General features: G+C 51.3%; 1 protein-coding gene across 1 annotated transcript in view; it reads left to right on the forward strand.

Moving 5' to 3' along the window:
* The window catches only part of LOC119403657 (parathyroid hormone/parathyroid hormone-related peptide receptor-like), a 246366-nt gene that overhangs the window by 60751 nt on the left and 164465 nt on the right, over window positions 1-21150 (forward strand). The window contains exon 4 of the mRNA XM_049418388.1: window positions 8544-8700. Within this exon, the coding sequence (XP_049274345.1) occupies window positions 8544-8700 (157 nt within the window). The remainder of the gene's footprint in view (window positions 1-8543; window positions 8701-21150) is intronic.

A 21150-nucleotide genomic window follows, 5' to 3' on the forward strand; every position in this document is an offset into this window, starting at 1 on the left:
CGAGAGACGGTCACATTTTTTTTCGTGTTATAGCTACCTCCGGTAGCCAGTATTTTCATTTTTCTCGTTTAAAACGCAGATTTCAGTTTCTTCGTGCTCGCGAGAACCTAAGGGGAGGTAGTTAATTTGTTTTTTATGTGCTGCCTAGGATCGGAACGTCTATCTGGCCCGTTTTGCCGCAAAAAATATTAGCGTAACCGCAGATGTGTTGCGGCAATCGCACTGACTCGCTAAGCAGTGAGTCGTACCTACGTAAACAACAATGTGCATCTGACCTGCACACTGAAGGCTTGAGTTTTCGTCACCCGTTTGAACACATTTTCTGTCCTTTTTGTTTACGTTCCACGTACTACAAAGCCCGAGTAGTTCATCCTAGCCGAACCGGCCTTTAGGCTTAGAGCTGTACTCCGTGCGCCACGATCGCTGTGAAGAACGTGGATATTCAATTGCGAAGAATCTAATAACCGTTCGAATGTAGTTTCGATCATACTCGACTCAAGCGAGGCCATATTAGGACCTTCGACTGCATGAATCAGAAGCTAAAAACGCCGAGATTGAGCGTTACATTGACTCACTGTTGCCGGTGACGTGCGGCTTTCAGCGGTACGAGCTCATATGGAAGGACCGGCGGTTAGAGTAGGTTCATGTTATTATCAGACTAATACTAATGTCATATTGTGTTGCGAATGATAAGTTGTTTCGATGCAGTTATATGAACTACATTTACGACACTTGATCACACACTTCAGAGAAAGCGCGCGCGCGCGCGCACGACATATGATTGCTTTAGCGTATACAAACCTCCGTCGCTTAACTAAAAATAAAGCTAGAAATGTGCGGGACACAAAATAGAATATTTTCAAGATATTCCGTAAGCTTTTCTTTCGACTTCTCGCGACCCATTACCAAATCTTATATGAATTCCACCCAGCGCGCCCAGTTTTTTTTTTCAATGGGCTGTGAGTGTTCCCAGTGCGCGAGCAGACACTGTACAGCGTGGCCAGTGCCTCCCAGTGCGCTGTAAGACACTGGGCCACACTGTACAGTGTTCCCAGCGTCTTTCAGCGCACTGGGCGGCACTGGCCACGCTGCACAGTTTGTCCCAGTGCCTCCCAGCGCGCTGTAGTACACTGGGGCACACTGTACAGCGTTTCCAGTGCCACCCAGTGCGCTGAAAGGCACTGGAAACGCTGCTTTTTCCGATAGGGCCCGTCAAGCCGTGAACCCAGCCCCCAGCGCGGAGAAGACATCGACGCCAACCACGACCAGCGAGCTAGTCGTAGGCAACAAGGCCTAGCACCGGAGTACGGGCCTCTACCCGACAACACTCGGAACAGAAAGGCCAGGACCACGACTGCGGCAACGATGACAGACGCTGTGCCGCCCGCACCGATCCTTCTCCGGGCGCCCAAGGAGCCACCAACCTTCCGCGGATCGTCATTCGAAGACCCGGAAAGCTGGCTGGAAGCCTACGACCGAGTCGCCGTTTTCAATGCCTGGACCAGCGAAGACAAGCTACGGCATGTCTACTTCGCCTTGCAAGATGCCGCACGCACCTGGTTTGAAAACCAAGAGCGAACCCTGACAACGTGGGACACATTTCGCACCAGGTTCCTCTCTACGTTCACGAGCGTCATCCGCAAGGAGAGGGCCGAAGCGCTGCTTGAAACCCGTTCGCAGCTGCCAAACGAAAACGTGGTGCTCTTCACAGACGAGATGACCAGACTCTTCCGCCACGCCGACCCCGAAATGCCGGAAGACAAGAAAGTTCGCTTCCTCATGCGAGGAGTAAAGCAGGAGCTGTTTGCGGGTCTGATGCGGAACCCAGCGAGTACTGCCCAGGAATTTATCTCCGAAGCGACGACGATTGAAAAGACGCTGGAGATGCGCACCCGACAATTCAATCGCCGCTCGACGCCAGCTTACGCAGAAGTTGAATCATTCTGCTCCGACGACCTCCGTGAAACGATTCGAGTGATCGTGCGGGAGGAACTGCGAGAGCTTTTACACCCGCCGCAGCATCAAGTGGATTCAATCACCGACGCTGTCCGCGAGGAAGTCCGGCAATCGCTTGGAATTCCCGAAGCACCGCAGGCTCAGCCGGAAGCCATGAGCTATGCTGCTGCAGCCCGACGCAACACCCCCCTCCTCGCCCGCGTCAAGACGCCGCGCCGCCGCAGCAGTTCCACCGCCAGGCACCGCCGCCACCGCCGCCACCGCCACCGACGCCATACCGCCCGCCGACAGGACAACAATGCGCCCCCCGAAAGACCGACGTTTGGCGTACCCCTCACAACCGCCCGCTCTGCTACCACTGCGGGGAGGCCGGCCACACGTATCGCCGATGCCAGTACCGTCAGAAGGGGCTACGCGGATTCGCCGTCAACGCGCCGCGCCCGCAGCCAGGCGAACGGCCTCGCGACATCGACGACTACCTCACCGGAACACCGTGGCAAGAACGACGACCTTCCCGCTCGCCGTCGCCCGGCCGTTACATGTCACCGCACCGCCGGCAGTACACTGGCCCAAACCGGGGCCGGCCGCCTAGCCCGTATCCGGAAAACTAAGGGCAGCAACCGATGGAGGTGCGGTTGCTGAACGACGAAATGCTGAAGATCCTCTGCCGTCGATTACGACGCCGCGACGAAGTTCCGAGCCCCCGCCGCACGCCGAACGACGTCCTGAAGACGAAATTTGCGACCGGAAGCAGACCTGACGACGCAACGCGGAAGCAGCGGTGCAAACCGACGTAGCCGTGACCCGACGCCGCGACGTAACCGCAACGCAAGACGGCGGACTAGCGACCTCGACGTTCTGATCGACGGCGACAACGTCACCACTCTCGTCGATACTGGAGCCGACTACTCCGTCATCAGTGGGCCGTTCGCAGCACAGTTGAAGAAAGTTAGGACTGCTTGGGAAGGCCCCGAGATCCGGACCGCCCTTTGATAACGCCGATTGGTGTCTGCACGGCGCGAGTCACTATAAATAACCGCACTTATCCTGCGAGCTTTGTAATCCTACAAAACTGCTCCAGGGATGTGATACTTGGAATGTACTTCCTAAGTGACCACGGCGCCGTCATCGACCTGAGGTCTGAGTCGATAACACTGACCTCAGACAAAGCAGTTAGGACTGCTTGGGAAGGCCCCGAGATCCGGACCGCCCTTTGATAACGCCGATTGGTGTCTGCACGGCGCGAGTCACTATAAATAACCGCACTTATCCTGCGAGCTTTGTAATCCTACAAAACTGCTCCAGGGATGTGATACTTGGAATGGACTTCCTAAGTGACCACGGCGCCGTCATCGACCTGAGGTCTGAGTCGATAACACTGACCTCAGACAAAGCGCTCCCGCCCCACAAGATGCCAGGCAACCATGCATTGAATGTGATAGAAGAGCAGGTGACCATTCCGCCGCGCTCCAGCGTCATTATTTCCGTCGGCACCGAAAAATCTACGAACCTTGAAGGCGTCATCGAGGGCAATCAGCACCTACTCCTGAACTGTCAAATTTGCGTCGCAAGAGGTATAGCCGAGCTGCGCGACGGTAAAGCAACGGTAGTGCTAACAAACTTCAGCCACGAATATAGGCACGTCAACTTTGGTACGACGGTTGCCTACATCGACGAATGTGTAGCCGCCAGCGATGATTTCGCCCTCTTCGATGCTGCCGAACCTGCTTCGACGAATAGAGGTCCCGAACCGGATTTTGACGTCAACCCGAGCCTTCCGAAGGCCAAGCAAGACCAGCTCAAAATCCTGCTCCTGCAATACAAGGACTGCTTCTCGTCGTCATCGCGGGTCCGACAAACGCCCCTTGCTAAGCACCGCATTATAACAGAAGAAAATTCTCGACCACTCCGTCAGAGCCCCTACAGAATTTCGACGCGAGAACGTGAGGCCATAAAGAAACAAGTCGACGAAATGCTACGCGACGACATCATCCAGCCTTCAAAGAGTCCGTGGGCGTCACCCGTGGTGTTAATGAAGAAGGAGGACGGGACACTGCGCTTCTGCGTTGATTATCGGCGCCTGAGTAAAATCACGAAGAATGACGTGTACCCCCTCCCACGGATAGACGACACCCTGGATCGACTTCACAACGCGACGTACTTTTCGTCGATGGACCTCAAGACCGGTTATTGGCAGATCGAAGTAGACGAAAGAGACCGAGAAAAGACCGCTTTTATAACACCCGATGGCCTCTTTGAATTCAAAGTCATGCCTTTCGGTCTTTGCTCGGCACCTGCGACGTTCCAGCGCGTCATGGACACCGTACTGGCCGGATTGAAGTGGCAGACGTGCCTTGTGTATTTGGACGACGTCGTCGTGTTCTCCTCGACCTTCGACGAGCATCTCCGGCGGCTTGAAGCAGTACTTCAAGCAATCAAGACATCTGGACTGTCCCTCAAGCCAGAAAAGTGCCGATTCGCGTACGACGAGCTCCTGTTTCTGGGTCATGTGATCAGCAAGTATGGAGTGCGCCCAGACCCGCGGAAAACGGCTGCCATCGCTGACTTCCCGACGCCCACCGACAAGAAGGCCGCACGCCGTTTTCTCGGCTTGTGCGCCTATTACAGACGTTTCGTCAAGGAATTTTCACGGATCGCCGAGCCACTGACGCAACTCACGAAGGCCGACGTCGAATTCAGGTGGGAAACGTCGCAAGTTCAGGCATTTCAAGAATTGAAACAACGCCTGCAGACGCCTCCGATACTTGCGCATTTCGACGAGCACGCCGATACGGAAATCCACACCGACGCAAGCAGCGTAGGACTCGGCGCCGTCTTTGTGCAGAAGACCGACGGAATGGAATGGGTCATCAGTTATGCTAGCCGGTCGCTATCAAAGGCAGAAATCAACTATTCCACAATAGAAAAGGAGTGCTTGGCCATCATCTGGGCCACATCGAAGTTTTGTCCCTACATCTACGGCCGGCCCTTCAAAGTTGTGAGCGACCACCACGCCTTGTGTTGGCTAGCTAACTTGAAGGACCCTTTAGGTCGTCTCGCACGATGGAGTCTGAGGCTTCAAGAATTCGACATTACCGTCGTGTACAAGTCCGGACGAAAACACTCTGACGCCGACTGCCTGTCCCGCGCCCCCGTCGACGCGCCGCCGCAAGAGGACGACGACGACTGCTTCCTCGGAACTATAAGGACCGACGACTTCGCCGAAAGGCAACGAGCCGACGCGGAACTGGGGGGCCTTATGGAGTACCTCGAGTGCAAGACCGCCGTTGTTCCGAAGGTATTCAAGCGAGGACTGCCGTCGTTTTTCTTACGGAACGGCGTTCTCCTGAAGAAGAACTTCTCGCCCCTTCGAACCGACTACCTTCTCGTCGTGCCCTCATCATTGCGACTAGAAGTCCTCCAGGCCCTACACGACGACCCGACGGCTGGACACCTCGGTGTTTCCCGCACGCTCGCCAGAATACAGAAAAAATACTACTGGCCACGCCTTGCTGCCGACGTCGCGCACTACGTTAAGACTTGCCGAGATTGCCAGAGACGGAAGACACCGCCGACTAGGCCAGCGGGACTTCTGCAGCCAGTCGAACCACCTCACCGGCCGTTCCAGCAAATCGGGATGGACCTACTAGGGCCGTTCCCGACGTCGACTTCCGGCAACAAGTGGATCGTCGTAGCAACTGACTACCTCACCCGCTACGCCGAGACAAATGCCTTGCCCAAAGGCAGTGCCGCCGAGGTAGCCACGTTCTTCGTGGAGAACATCCTCTTGCGTCATGGCGCCCCAGAGGTCCTCATCACAGACAGAGGTACCGCCTTTACTGCTGACTTAACTCAGGCGGTCTTCAAATACAGCGAGACGAGCCACCGCTGCACCACCGCCTACCACCCACAGACCAATGGCCTCACCGAACGTCTAAATAAGACCATCGCCGACATGCTGGCCATGTACGTCGACGTTGAGCACAAGACGTGGGACGCCGTCCTTCCGTACGTGACCTTCGCCTACAACACGGCCGTCCAAGAAACAACGCAGATGACGCCGTACAAGTTGGTCTACGGAAGGAGCCCGGCGACGACGCTCGACGCCATGCTGCCCAACGTCACCGACGAAGAAAACCTTGACGCCACCGCTTACTTACAACGTGCCGAAGAAGCTCGCAGCTCGCCCGCCTGCGCATCAAGACCCAGCAGTACACCGACAGCCGTCGCTACAATCTTCGACGACGCTTCGTGGAATACCAGCCCGGCGACCGTGTTTGGTTCTGGACGCCGATACGCCGACGTGGACTTAGCGAAAAACTCCTTCGGCGATACTTCGGGCCATACAAGGTTCTTCGACGTCTCGGCGCTCTTGACTACGAGGTCATCCCGGACGGCATTACGAACTCCCAGCGACGCCGCGCACGACCTGACGTCGTCCATGTCGAGCGCCTTAAGCCGTTTTTTGCGCGTTAGCGAACGTGGGGACTCTACTTTTTCCTTTGTTATTGTAATTTATTTATGTATGCACTTGTTTTTTTTTTCTCTTTCTTCTTTCACAAGCATGGAGACGATGCTTTTTCAGAGCGGGGCAATGCCACGCCCACTTCTTATTTTATTTTGATGTTTTTGGGTTTGACGAGAAAAGACGGTTATCAACGCTCGAGGCTGTCTGCGAAGCAGTGTTCGAGAAGCTTCTCGATTGTAGTAAATCGCTTTGTTAAGATTTCGCGCCGCACGCGAATGTTCCAGGGCCCGTATTCTCAAAAGGCGACAATCGCAAAAGTATCGCCTTTGGTGCGCGCTGATTGGCTATTGAGCAAACCGGACGGTGCTCTCGACATATTTGCAATAAACGAAGGCACCGTTAACCGTCGGTTCGTGGTGAAGGCTAGCATTTCAGTGACGTAGGCGGTAGCTTCTAGTATTCAATCCTCGGTGGATATACGCAGCATTTTTTGCGCTGAAGCTTTCATCGAGCATTACCTTGCGGTGTTCCTAGAACTCGTTCTTTGCCAGCGCGTTTTTTTTTTCGTGATATGAACGTCCCAGGACCATGAACCGTGCGTTGCTCGCGTGGCTTATCGCGAGCCGGCAACACGTTGAGATCTTGAGACGATGCCGCTGCGGCGGCACGCTACAGCTGAACTCTCCGAGTGCGCCGTGTTAAACTCTCACGAAAATACGTTTCAGGCTAAGCTGCATTCTTTAAATATTATACTGTGCATTAAATAATCGAACAAAAAAACGTTGAAAGCACTTTCAACACGTCTTATACTTCAAGTAGCCACAGCCAAGCCGGCCAAGCCCGGCCACTGCGTAGAACCAGCAGCACACGCTCGCAAACGCCGCACTCGGGTTGCTCTGCGCTCGTACGGTGCGCTCACTCCTGTGTTGTGAGACATTCCTACTACCAACGCCCAGTTACAACAATGAAGTCACAGGCAAGTGTTTTTTTTTTACTTATTGAACGCATCAAATTCTACGTCACCCTGAAAAGACAGGGCGTGCAAACACGGACACAAGAAAGAAGTCAGGACACCACAAACGCCGCGTTTGTGGTGTCCTGACTTCTTTCTTGTGTCCGTGTTTGCACGCCCTGTCTTTTCAGAATGAATACTTACCAACTAGCTCAGCTCTCTGTTATTCTATTCTACGTCACCAAACGCGATACTATCGCCTTTTGCGATCGTTTGAGAATACGGGCCCAGCATTATCGAGCGATAACGCCGCCACCAGTGATATCGCTGGAAAGTTCGATAGCGCCTGTATAAAAGCCGACGCACTTGACCGCTTGTCAGTTGATCGACGGTGGACGCTCTGTTCGCCGCTATCAGTTTCTTGCTGTAGCTGGAGTTTCATTTTCCCGGCCACAAGTTCGGCCTAATAAAGAGTTTCATCTCGGACGTGCTGACTGCTGCCTTCGTCGACGTCACGACCACGCGACAATATTTGAGGTAGCGGAATCGCGGCACGAGTTGCCGTATCCCTTGAGATATGGCACCACGTTGTGCGGGGCGCACCATCCTGCTGTCGCGCCGTGGCCGCATCGGCCGCATACGCTGGGCAAAGGCAAAGATTTTCTCCCACAGTGAGAGCAAGCAACGGCGTTCACATGGAGGAGTGCTCAGTGTAGTGTGGCGTAGTTTGGTGGGGTGTGTCCCTGCCAGCATGCACAAGAGTGTGGCTCGTATAACCACCAACAAATCTGCTTTACCAGTAGTCATTTCATGCTTACTACTCTCGATAACGGGAGAGCCAGCCATTTTTCTGTCGTGCTATTAGCGCGAGAAGGGCGACATTTTAGGCGCGTAAAAGTTCGTCAGTGCTCATATTCGTAAGGACCACAGTGCTTGTTTTGTATCCATTTTTCTCATTGCATTATATATATGTCAACATGATGAAATTAGATGTTTTCTTCGCGCCCTTCATTGTCTGTGAAAGCCTCCACATATCGACAAAATAATATTTTATACTTGTTAACTGGATTCCATCGAAAAATTCTGTGGAACCCCATGTATTAAGCTGTCGTCGTGACAAGATTAGTGAGCGATACCTTCACCGTGCTTCCTTGCGCTTGAGTGCAGAACGTGGTGTGCAAGGTGTTCACCAGCTTCTGGCATTACGTGCTCATGGCCAACTACTGCTGGATTCTCATGGAGGGTCTCTACCTGCACAGCCTTGTCTTCCTCGCCTTCTTCACGGACAGCTCTAGCATACTGCGATACATCGCCCTTGGATGGGGTGAGTAAACAGGATATTATGAACAATATAACAAGTTATGACACCGGCAGCAAGGTCGACCATTGGACAAGTTGGTAAGGTTCCATTATGCTTAAAGCAGCGCAAATTACACGGACGAAGAAGGACACACAAGGAGCGCTTACTTGCAACTGAAATGGTTATTGAACCAAACATGAAAAGAAGTGAACTCAAACGAACTGCGCAAGCATTTCCACGTAGGAAACTTGCCAACTTGCAAAAAGGCAAGGGAAGCAAGATCTTCACTAAACATATCTAACATCTTAACATCAGAAAGTAGCACATAGGTATGACAACATTATCTTCAAAACCTTCAAAATCCTAAACAACCAAAAGTACCTATCACCGCGCCTCCAAAATCACATGTGGATGATTTTCTAAATTTTATTCCGAATTTGGACGCTGGAAGGCTCCTCGTAGATATTGCCACGTGCGTTTCTTTATCACTTTTGCTGTATTCGGTTTTCGGCCACAAAGACTGTCAGCAACGCTCAGCGCGAACCGCGCCTCGTTGTTCGAGAACCTTCGCGATCACTGTAGATCGTTTTGTTAAGATTGCGCGCAAGACGCGCACACTCGAGCTTATTCTAGAATTTGCACGACAGCCAGCGATAACGCTGGAATATTCGACGGCACATGTTTAAATGCCGACGCGCTTCACCGCTTGCCAATTGATCGACGGTCGACGCTCTGCTCGCCGCTATCAGTCTATTGCTGTAGTTTGCCTTTCAGTTTCCCGGCCACAAGTTCGGCCAAATAAAGAGTTTCCTCTCTGACGTCCTGACTGCTTACCCTCACCACAGCCTCAAGTGGACTTGATCGCAGAGGTCGTTCGATCAGAAATCCAGCAGTCGCTGGGCAACCTTGAACCACCACTGCCCCAGCCGCAAGCCATGAACTACGCTGCTGCAGCCCGACGCAACGCTCCCCCTCCTCGCCCACGTCAAGACGCCGCGCCGCCCCAGCAGTCCCGCCGTCAGGCACCACCGCCGCCGCCACCGACGTCATACCGCCCACCAGCCGGCCAGCGATACACGCTAAGGAAGACCGACGTTTGGCGCGCCCCTGACAATTGCCCGCTCTGCTACCACTGCGGGGAGGCTGGCCACACGTACCGCCGCTGTCAGTACCGACAGATGGGGCTTCGAGGATTCGCCGTCAACGCGCCGCGCCCAGAGCGAGGCGAACGGCCTCGCGACATCGACGACTACCTCACCGGAACACAGTGGCAAGAACGACGACATTCCCGCTCGCCTTCGCCGGGCCGCTACATGTCACCGCACCGCCGGCAATACACTGGCCCAAATCGGGGCCGGTCGCCTAGCCCGTATCCGGGAAACTAAGGGCAGCAATCGATGGAGGTGCGCTTGCTGTACGACGAACTACCGAAGATCCTCCGCCGCCGACGACCGAACGAAGCCCTAACGACGAAACCTCGGTCCCTGAAGAAGACCTGTCGACGCGACGTACAAGCAGCGGGACAAGCCGACCTAGCCGTGACCCGACGCCGCGATTTAACCGCAACGCAAGACGACGGATTAGCGACCTCGACGTACTATTCGACGGCCACAACGTCACCGCTCTCGTCGACACTGGAGCCGACTATTCCGTCGTCAGTGGACCATTCGCCAAAAGATTGAAGAAAGTTAGGACCGCTTGGCAAGGGCCCAAAATCCGGACCGCTGGGGGCCATCTAATAACTCCGGCTGGAGACTGCACCGCAAGAGTCACCATCAATAATCGCACGTATCCTGCGAGTTTCGTAATCTTGCAACACTGCTCCAGGGACGTCATACTTGGCATGGATTTTTAAACCATCATGGCGCCGTCATTGACTTAAGAACCAAGTCGATAACCCTATCGTCGGACAAAACGACACCGCGGGATACGAATCCATGTCACCATGCCCTGAACGTGCTCGAGGATCAAGTTACCATCCCGCCTCGCTCCAGCGTCATAATTCCCGTCAGCACCGAAAAAGCTGAAGACATCGAAAGTGTCATCGAGAGCGATCAGCGTTTGCTACTGGACCGTGACACCTGCGTTGCAAGGGGCATTGCACGGTTGCACGAAGGAAAAGGAAGCGTGATGCTAACGAACTTCAGCCAAGAATACAGACACCTGAGCAGGGGCACGACGATTGCATACATCGAAGAAATCTTGGCCGTCAGCGATGCATTTGCCTTTTCGGATTACGACGAAGCTACGACGACTACCCCAGCAGCTGAGCCACCCTTCGACGTAAACCCAAATCTTTCCGCTCGCCAACAGCAACAGCTTCGATGCCTTCTGCAGAAAAACAAGGACTGTTTTTCGTTGTCATCGCGGGTCCGACAAACGCCCCTTGCTAAGCACCGCATTATAACAGAAGAAAATGCTCGACCACTCCGTCAGAGTCCCTACCGGGTTTCGACGCGGGAACGGGACGCCGTGAAGAAACAGGTCGACGAAATGCTACGCGACGACATCATTCAGCCGTCGAAGAGTCCGTGGGCATCCCCCGTGGTGCTAGTGAAGAAGAAGGATGGGACTCTCCGTTTTTGCGTCGATTATCGTCGCCTGAACAAAGTCACGAAGAAGGACGTGTATCCCCTTCCCCGGATTGACGACACCCTGGATCGATTACACAACGCAAAGTACTTTTCGTCGATGGACCTCAAGACCGGTTACTGGCAAATAGAAGTCGACGAGAGAGACCGAGAAAAGACTGCCTTTATAACGCCAGACGGCCTGTTTGAGTTCAAGGTCATGCCTTTTGGTCTTTGCTCGGCACCTGCGACTTTTCAACGGGTTATGGATGCAGTGCTGGCCGGCTTGAAGTGGCAGACGTGCCTCGTGTACTTGGACGACGTCGTTGTATTTTCCTCAAACTTCGACGAACACCTTCGGCGCCTAGAAGCTGTACTTCAAGCAATCAAGACCTCCGGACTCACTTTGATGCCTGAAAAGTGCCGCTTCGCGTACGAGGAGCTCTTGTTCTTGGGTCATGTGATCAGCAAGGATGGTGTTCGCCCGGACCCGCGGAAAACAGCTGCCATCGCTGACTTCCCGACGCCCACCGACAAGAAGGCCGTACGACGTTTTCTCGGCTTGTGCGCCTATTACAGACGTTTCTTCAAGGAATTTTCACGTATCGCCGAGCCACTGACGCAACTCACGAAGGCCGACGTCGAATTCAGGTGGGAAACGTCGCAAGTTCAGGCATTTCAAGAATTGAAACGACGCCTGCAGACGCCTCCGATACTTGCGCATTTCGACGAGCACGCCGATACGGAAATCCACACCGACGCAAGCAGCGTAGGACTCGGCGCCGTCCTTGTGCAGAAGACCGACGGATTGGAAAGGGTCATCAATTATGCTAGCCGGTCGCTATCAAAGGCAGAAATCAACTATTCCACAACAGAAAAGGAGTGTCTGGCCATCATCTGGGCTACATCAAAGTTTCGCCCCTACATCTACGGCCGGCCCTTCAAAGTTGTGAGCGACCACCACGCCTTGTGTTGGCTAGCCAACTTGAAGGACCCTTCAGGTCGCCTCGCACGGTGGAGCCTAAGACTTCAAGAATTCGACGTTACAGTCGTTTACAAGTCCGGAAGAAAACACTCCGACGCCGACTGCTTGTCTCGTGCCCCCGTCGACGCACCGCCGCAGGACGACCACGATGATGACTGCTTCTTGCGAACCATAAGTGCCGACGACTTCGCTGAACGACAGCAAGCCGACCCGGAACTCAGGGACATTGTGTAATACCTCAAGGGCAGGACCACCGTTGTTCCAAAAGTATTCAGGCGGGGATTGGCGTCATTTCTCTTGAAAAACGACGTCCTCGTAAAGAAGAACTTCTCTCCGGCCCGGGCCGACTACCTCATCGTTGTACCTTCGGCACTGCGACCAGAGGTTCTGCAGGCCCTGCACGACGACCCGGCGGCGGGCCACCTCGGCTTTTCCCGCACGCTCGCGAGGATACAGGAAAGATACTACTGGCCACGCCTTCCTGCCGACGTCGCCCACTACGTCAAGACTTGCCGAGATTGCCAGCGACGGAAGACACCGCCGACTAGGCCAGCGGGGCTTCTGCAGCCAATCGAACCACCTCACCGGCCGTTCCAGCAAATCGGGATGGACCTACTGGGGCCGTTCCCGACGTCGACTTCCGGCAACAAGTGGATCGTCGTAGCAACTGACTACCTCACCCGTTACGCCGAGACAAAGGCCTTGCCCAAATGCAGTGCCGCCGAGGTAGCCAAGTTCTTCGTGGAGCACATCGTCTTGCGTCATGGCGCCCCAGAGGTCCTCATAACAGACAGAGGTACCGCCTTTACGGCGGACCTAACTCAGGCGATCTTCAAATACAGTGAGACGAGCCACCGCCGCACCACCACCTACCACCCACAGACCAATGGCCTCACCGAGCGTCTAAATAAGACCATCGCCGACATGCTGGCCATGTACGTCGACGTTGAGCAAAAGACGTGCGACGCCATCCTTCCGTACGTGACCTTCGCTTACACCACGGCCGTCCAAGAAACGACGCAGATGACGCCGTACAAGTTGGTCTACGGAAGAAGCCCGGCGACGACGCTCGACGCCATGCTACCCAACGTCACCGACGAAGAAAATCTCGACGCCGCCGCTTACTTACAGTGCGCCGAAGAAGCACGACAGCTCGCCCGCCTACGGATCAAGAACCAGCAGACGACTGACAGCCGCCGCTACAACCTTAGACGATGCCACATGGAATACCAACCCGGTGACCGTGTATGGGTATGGACGCCAATACGCCGACAGGGACTCAGTGAGAAGCTTCTTCGACGATACTTCAGACCGTACAGGGTACTTCGACACCTCGGCGCACTCGACTACGAGGTTGTCCCTGATGGCATTACGAACTCTCAGCGGCGCCGTACACGACCTGAAGTCGTCCATGTCGTGCGCCTGAAACCATATTACGCACGTTAGCGAATCTGAAGACTGCCATTTTGCTTTATTATTGTGCTTTCTTTCTTGTGCTTATTGTTTATTGTACTTTGTTGCTTTATTCTTGTTATTTATTGTTGCATACATTGGCGTGTTCTGTTTTAAGCATCGGGACGATGCTTTTTCAGAGGGGTGCATTGCCACGTGCGTTTCTTTATCACTTTTGCTGTATTCGGTTTTCGGCCACAAAGACTGTCAGCAACGCTCAGCGCGAACCGCGCCTCGTTGTTCGAGAACCTTCGCGATCATTGTAGATCGTTTTGTTAAGATTGCGCGCAAGACGCGCACACTCGAGCTTATTCTAGAATTTGCACGACAGCCAGCGATAACGCTGGAATATTCGACGGCACATGTTTAAATGCCGACGCGCTTCACCGCTTGCCAGTTGATCGACGGTCGACGCTCTGCTCGCCGCTATCAGTCTATTGCTGTAGTTTGCCTTTAATTTTCCCGGCCACAAGTTCGGCCAAATAAAGAGTTTCCTCTCTGACGTGCTGACTGCTGCCTTCGACGACGTCACGACCACGTGACAATATTCTGAAGGTTTTCAGAGAAGTGAGTTTTAGACTTACCTTCACGTTTGAACTTCCCAAAGACGAACGTCTACAGTTTCGAGATTTGCAATTACCGTTTTCGTGTGACCACAGGTGATGGATGTTCTGCCCTAGATCAACAAAACCACTTCTAAGTTACAGGTCTTCATATTCTAAAACAGTTAAAGGCGGTATTGCACTTTCTTGCTTCCGTTCAGCACTCAGAGAATCATGCAAGCACCTGAATAGCAGCATCTCCTCCCTTCAATTACAGACTGTTGGTTTTCGCTGTTCCGCCTCAGACCTTGGTTGCTCAATGTGAAGAACTTTCGAAGCAGGTAAAGTTGAAGTTCGCACAACAATACAAGGATCAAAACAAAAAAGAAGCATTGCTGTCATTCTTTATGCTCACAAGCTTTCCGATAATCTAAAAAAAAGTTGGCGCCCGCTACGGCGTACAGGTGGTCTTGAGTGCGCCTAACAAACTTGGAAAGATCTGATAAGAGTCTTACCTCACAGAAAAGGGAATCTAGCACGAAAGACCAGAATCAGTTTGTGCCTTGCGCTTCCGGTGTTGTTTATCAAATCCTGTCACCTGCGGGCTCGTATACATTGGGCAGACGGCGCGCTGCCTAAACGCCCGCCTTAGGCAACATAAAAATAATTTGAAATCTAATTTTGGTTCACATTTAGCTGCCTATCGCAGGGATTATAAGTGTACGCCTATTTTTCATAAGACGACAATTATGTATAAGCACAGGAATCACACGGCACGCGAGCTTACGGAGCACACTTCTTTAAGAATGCTGGTGAATGCTGTGTCAGCACAAAATTATTTATTTTTTTATACATGCCATACCCACAGCGCCTCATGGCATTACAGTGTGGGGAGGGGGGGAGGGGCAGAAGAAAAAAATTCAAAGCATAAAGTGTGGAAGCAAGCACTAGCAGCATCAAGGCAACATACGTAACCACATATACAAGAATATCATTACTGCAAAACGAAGGTGTATTATAAAAATCAGTTAAAGCATACCTATGCAAACAGTAATAAACAACACAAAATACAAGTACACAAGCGTACATATCATTAATGTACCAAGAAAGTGTATCAGAGTAATCAATAAAACATAATTACATTGACAAGATTAAACAATATAAAATTACGAGTACACAAGCTTACAGCAGTGATCACAAGCAATAAGTTGAGCGATCAATGACTAACGACACAATAATTATTTTACCAGCGCAAAAAATATTCATTAAATGATGTAATTATGACAAACTCATCTAATCGATTCCAGTCACGTATTGTTCTGGGAAAATCGACATGCTAAATGAGTGTGTTTTGCAGGGAAATTCCCAAACATTATATTCGTGGTCAACTCTATGGGAACAGTAGTTAGGCGCGTTCATGTAAAAATGCCTGTAAATGCCAACTTTTGAATGAAAGATATGAAAAAACGTGAAGCGAAGTCTGCGTCTTCGGCAATCTAATGTATCCCATTGCAATAATTCCTGCATGCGTGTAGGACTGAATTTTCTGTCATAACGTCCACAAACAAATCGAATGTCTAAGTTCTGCACCCTTTCAAGTTTTTCTGTGTCGCGCACTGTTGATGGGTCCGAAAAAACACGCGCATAGTCAAGAACAGAACACACGTATGTTTTATAAAGCAATTATTTAGTTGGCATATGAAAGTTCTTCGCGTGACGGCGAAGGAACCCTGCCTGGCCTGTTATGTTGTGAACATGTGGCTGCCAATTTAAGTAAGACGAAAGTATACTCCTATGTATTTGTATTCATTAACCTTACTTATATTGACATAGTTAGTTGTGTATGAGGTTTGAGACTGCAACTTTTTACAAGTAAACTCCGTGTACACTGCCTTGTTCAAGCTAAACTGCATGCGCCATCTTGTACACCAATCGCTAATTTTGTCCTGAGGATCCCCGATTTCGCTACCCAAAACGCAGTCGTCTGCAAACAACCGTATGTGAGATTCTATACCTTCACTTATATCACTGACATACATAAGAAATAAAAGTGGTACTAACACCGACCCTTAGTGGACGCCTGGTGTTACCTGCGATGAGCGTGACCGGGTACCATTAATAATTACAAACTGCTGGCGTAATGCCAAACAATCGGCGACCCATGAGATGACCTGAGGATTAATGCCATACGTAGTCATCTTCTCAAAAGTGAACTGTGCGGGATAGCATCAAAGGCCTTCTTGAAGTCTAAGAAAATACAGTCAATGGTTGTTCTTTTGCCTAACGCGTACACTCACAGCGGCAAGAGAGTGCTAGCAACTCTCTTTGCGAGAGTAAACGCTTGTCCCATATTTCACTCTCTTTTCAGGAGTGCTGGGAACTCTCTGCTGCAGAGTAGCTACACTCTCTCGACAGAGTTCTGGTGCTCTGGCTGAAGCAGAGCGAAGAAGCTCCCTCGCCAGAGTAGAGTCACGCTTTTGAAATGGAGTACATACACTCTCGACTGGAACTGCACTACTCCCTCGCAGAGTTCTACAACGCTGGTTGGGCTAGAGTGCACGAACTCCCTCCAAGAGTAAAATCACTCTTGCTCCTAGGACTAACGCCTAAAAAAAGAAAAAAAAAACTGTCGTGCGTTTTGTACAATGTAACAATGAACCTTGCTGCAATGCCTGAGGCATAAAGAGACACTAAAGAGCAAAACGATTTTTCTCGCATTAGTAAAGTAGTCTTCCACGATACCAAAAACACCACGCTTGCTGCGAGAAGACGCTTAATAGGCGAGAAAACGCGCAAAAAGAAAATACATGTGGCGACGCCACCTTGGAATTCCCGCACCATTTGCCGTGACGTCACATATTTTTGACGGCGCCTGCTTGGGCCTATGTAGTTCCTAATCGGTTAAATCGAAGTACATTGTCCTCTGAGGGGGCCAGAGACTTGACATAACGAGTTTGGAAATTTCGTCGAACCAGTGGCGCCAAAATACGTTAAATGCTCTTTTACATCACGAATTACAAAGTCACGCGCGAAATTTAAAAATGAAATTTTGAACTTGGTTTTCTCCTCTAATAATAAGCCTATGGTGGTGAAATAAACTACACAAGAGTTCTCCGAGCACACTTTATCAATGTAAACCAATTCATTGTTTCTTTTTATTGTCCCTTTAACCTCACACAGAACTCACATCAGCACACTTATTCATACATCACATAGAAACACTGAACATATGCACTACTAACGCTGCACACAACCACACACCCGGTAACCGGTATATATATCCATGATGTTTTGCCCCCCTTCCAGTGCTGATGGCAACAGCTCTGCTCTGCGTATTTAAACAGCAAATTAGACGGAACACGTGTAAGTATCTAATGATCTATTGGGATACTCTTAAACGTCCACCTTTTAGTATAAAACAACATAATATTCAACGCTATTTTCATTCGCAAATGGGAAATATCAGCTGGGACTCCATCGTATTGGCTCAATGCAGTACAGCCGCTCATGCCCAAGTCTCAGAGTTGTAACCACGCGCTTACAAATACACTTGCGACGATCTTTTACCAGGGCTGGCTGAAGAATACCTTACGACTTTATGATCTGGCGTCCGATCGGACATGCGGTGCCGCGGTAGGCGCGGCATGTACGCCAGAAAAGCAACGCCGGTCAACAGAACCACAATGCAAACACATCTCTGGCGATTCTCGCACATTCGCTTACATCGATTGCACTTTAATGTAACAGCGAAAAGCTTTCGACGTTAAAATGCGCATTCTTCAACCTTCGCCAGCCACTTCAACCTTAGCCGGCCAAAATCGGTCGCACTGCATATGACCCGTACGACTCTCAGCTAAAGTAGGCCTAGCGCACCTGCCGAGTCCGTGTGTACATGCTGTCGGCGCTTCTTGGTTTAAGGATACGCAATTCCGACGTGTAAGAATGAGTGTACAATAGAGCTTTAGTATCCGTTAACCTGAATGAACCATTTTTTCTTGCGTACGGTGTCCGTAGAAGAAGCGCTGGGCATCGTTACGACGCGCATCCCGGCAGCCTCCGAAAGCCGCCGGGCGCACTCGCCGGCACTTCGCTGACACAGGCTTGTCAATTAGTACGCCTTTTTGAACTAACATGATGGCATACTTCCTTGCACGTTGAATTTGGTGTTTGGCGATCGGTTATGTATCGATTGAGATTCAAATCAGCACAATGACACGGCCGCTGCACTGGTGTATCGTCGATTGCGCGAGAAAATACACGTTATCCAATGTCATCTGTGGTCGGCAGCTGTTTGTGTGTTATGAAGACGCGAATTTTATTTCGAAAGGAAGATCGCGTCTATCTTCAGTATGCGACCCATAAAGATGAAGCGGAGTGCATGTTGAGCTCTGTCTTAACAGTCTTTACAGCAAGACTGTTGTGTTGGAGCGTGGCGTAGTGGTAGAGACCTCGGCTGAAAATCTGAGGGTGGCAGGTTCGCTTCCTCCTGCCAATCGTTTTTTTTTTTCAGGGCTCTTTTTTTTATTCCAATAATACTTAAGTGTCTACCTTATTTCAGTGGCAGTTAGTATGTGTCGTAAATTAAGTTGGCGGTTTGTTAGAAGTTGCCGATGTTCGAGGCTTCGAAGCTGCCTCTGTTGGCGTTTCAGAAACCAAAGGTTGACGATCACAAACACTTTCTTATTACTGAAAGCTATCCTATTAACTTACACATTTAAGTGGCATCTGTGGCGTTTAGACGCTCGGAGGATGATGGTTCAGAGACAGTGATATATCGCTGTGCGGCGTCGGCCAGATTGTACTCCGGCTGCTTAGCAGGGAGTTCCCAACCGCGTTCACATTACCTCGGGGCGGGATTTCCGTGGATTGTGAACTCTATCTGAGTAGCAGAGAGTGCGCGGTCTCTTTTACCCTGCCTTCAAGGAAAGAGTGAGTTCCGCGGCTAACTCTCCACTACTCCCCCACTGCGTTAAAGAACTCTGGCGAGAGTAATACAGTCGCTGTACTCTTGCAGTACTCCCTCTACATCTGTGAGTGTATGGTATGTCATCCGCAAAATCGGTAAGTTGAACAGTACAAGAAAAACTCCTGCGAAAAATACGGTGCTGTGGCGTAAATACTTAATAGCTATTCATGAGCTGAACTATAGAGGTATATATTACATGCTCGATCATTTTGTATGCTGCTGTAGTCAGCAATATCGGTCGGTAATTAGAGACGTCGCTCCGTGGGCCAAACTTATGTATCGTGAAAATCATTGCTTTTTTTCCGGTCTAACGGAAGGCTTGCATGAAGGAGTGATTTATAGAAGAGTACCTTTAATAACTGTGCTAGTGTTGACGCGCAGAGCTTAAAAAGCGCGTTCGTCAGACCTTCTGGACCGCATCCTTTTGAGCTATCTAGTCTTTGCAGGAACACTTGAAGGCCATGCGTGCTGATACTAGTATTGTCACATGCGCTCCTATCTTTGTATGTTTTACGCCCCTTACATGTGTCACTACTGCATCGCGCAAGCCACTAGCGACACGTGTAAGGGGCGTAAAACATACAAAGATAGGAGCGCGTGTGGGATTTCTACCATACGTTCCGACGACTTTGCTGAATGACAGCGAGCGGACCCAGAACTCAGGGGCTTTGTGGAATACGTCGAGGGCAGGACAGCCGTTGTTCCTAAGGTATTCAAGCGAGGACTGGCGTCGTTTTTCTTGCGATATGGCGTTCTTCTAAAGAAGAACTTCTCGTCACTTCGAGCCAACTACCTTCTCGTGGTGCCCTCAGCATTACGACCAGAAGTCCTCCAGGCTCTACATGATGATCCGCTGTAGCCTCTTTTCTTTATGCTCAAACTGAGCTGCGCTATACCAATACGATATGACAATGCACCAACTTGCCCATTCTGCAGTACTTGATGATTCGACGGGTGGACACCTCGGTGTTTCCCGCACGCTCGCAAGAATACAGAAAAGATACCATTGGCCGCGCCCTGCCGCCGATGTCGCTCGCTACGTAAGGACATACCGAGACTGTCAGCCACGCAAGACACCGCCGACAAAATCAGCAGGCTTTCTTCAGCCAATCGAACCTCCTCGCCGACCATTTCCTCAAATCGGGAAGGACCTACTGGGGCCGTTCCCAACGTGACTTCCGGAAATAAATGGATCGTCGTAGCTTCTGACTACCCCACGCGCTATGCGGAAACAAGGGCACTACCCAAAGGCAGTGCCGCTGAGGTTGCCAAATTCTTTGTTGAGAGCATCGTCCTTCGACACGGCGCCCCAGAGGTACTTATCGCCGATAGAGGTACGGCCTTTACTGCTGACCTAACTCAGGCGATCTTGAGGTACAGCCAGACAAGCCACCGTCGGACCACCGCCTACCACCCACAGACCAAAGGCCTCGCGGAGTGTCTAAAAAAACACGGTTGATCCCTCCGTCATAGGAACCGGAATAACACGAAAGTAAAGCGTGCCTTTACAGAAGTAACTGAATGCTTACTGTACATTGATATAAGAGAGTTTGCACAATGTATATTGATGTCTGGCAGCTAATGGCGCCGTTTAACGTGTATGCACGCACTTTGATGATTGGTGGTACATCTACATCCCAACGACTAACGTTCATGCTAAATGATTAAACAAACCCTTGTGGTAGCTGTAGTAGTTAACGGTGAAAGCGTAATCAGAGAACGAGGTGTGATAGCCAGAAGAGCGCCGCATATTGGACGCAGAACTTGGTCGCCATCCCGCGGCATGTTAAAATGTGATTGAACACCACGGCCGGACTAAAGGGAAACGCAAAGCGCGTCGTGCCGCCCCGGTAGCCCGGCCGCAATTTTTCTCGGGGCGAGCGCGTGAGCATGGAACGCGGTGTTACAGCCAGGTGAGGCAGACGCGCGTCGCAGAGCTATTTTTGGTTTGTATTAGCG

The sequence above is a fragment of the Rhipicephalus sanguineus genome, chromosome 8 (genome assembly GCF_013339695.2).
Source record: "Rhipicephalus sanguineus isolate Rsan-2018 chromosome 8, BIME_Rsan_1.4, whole genome shotgun sequence".
Lineage (NCBI taxonomy): Eukaryota > Metazoa > Arthropoda > Arachnida > Ixodida > Ixodidae > Rhipicephalus > Rhipicephalus sanguineus.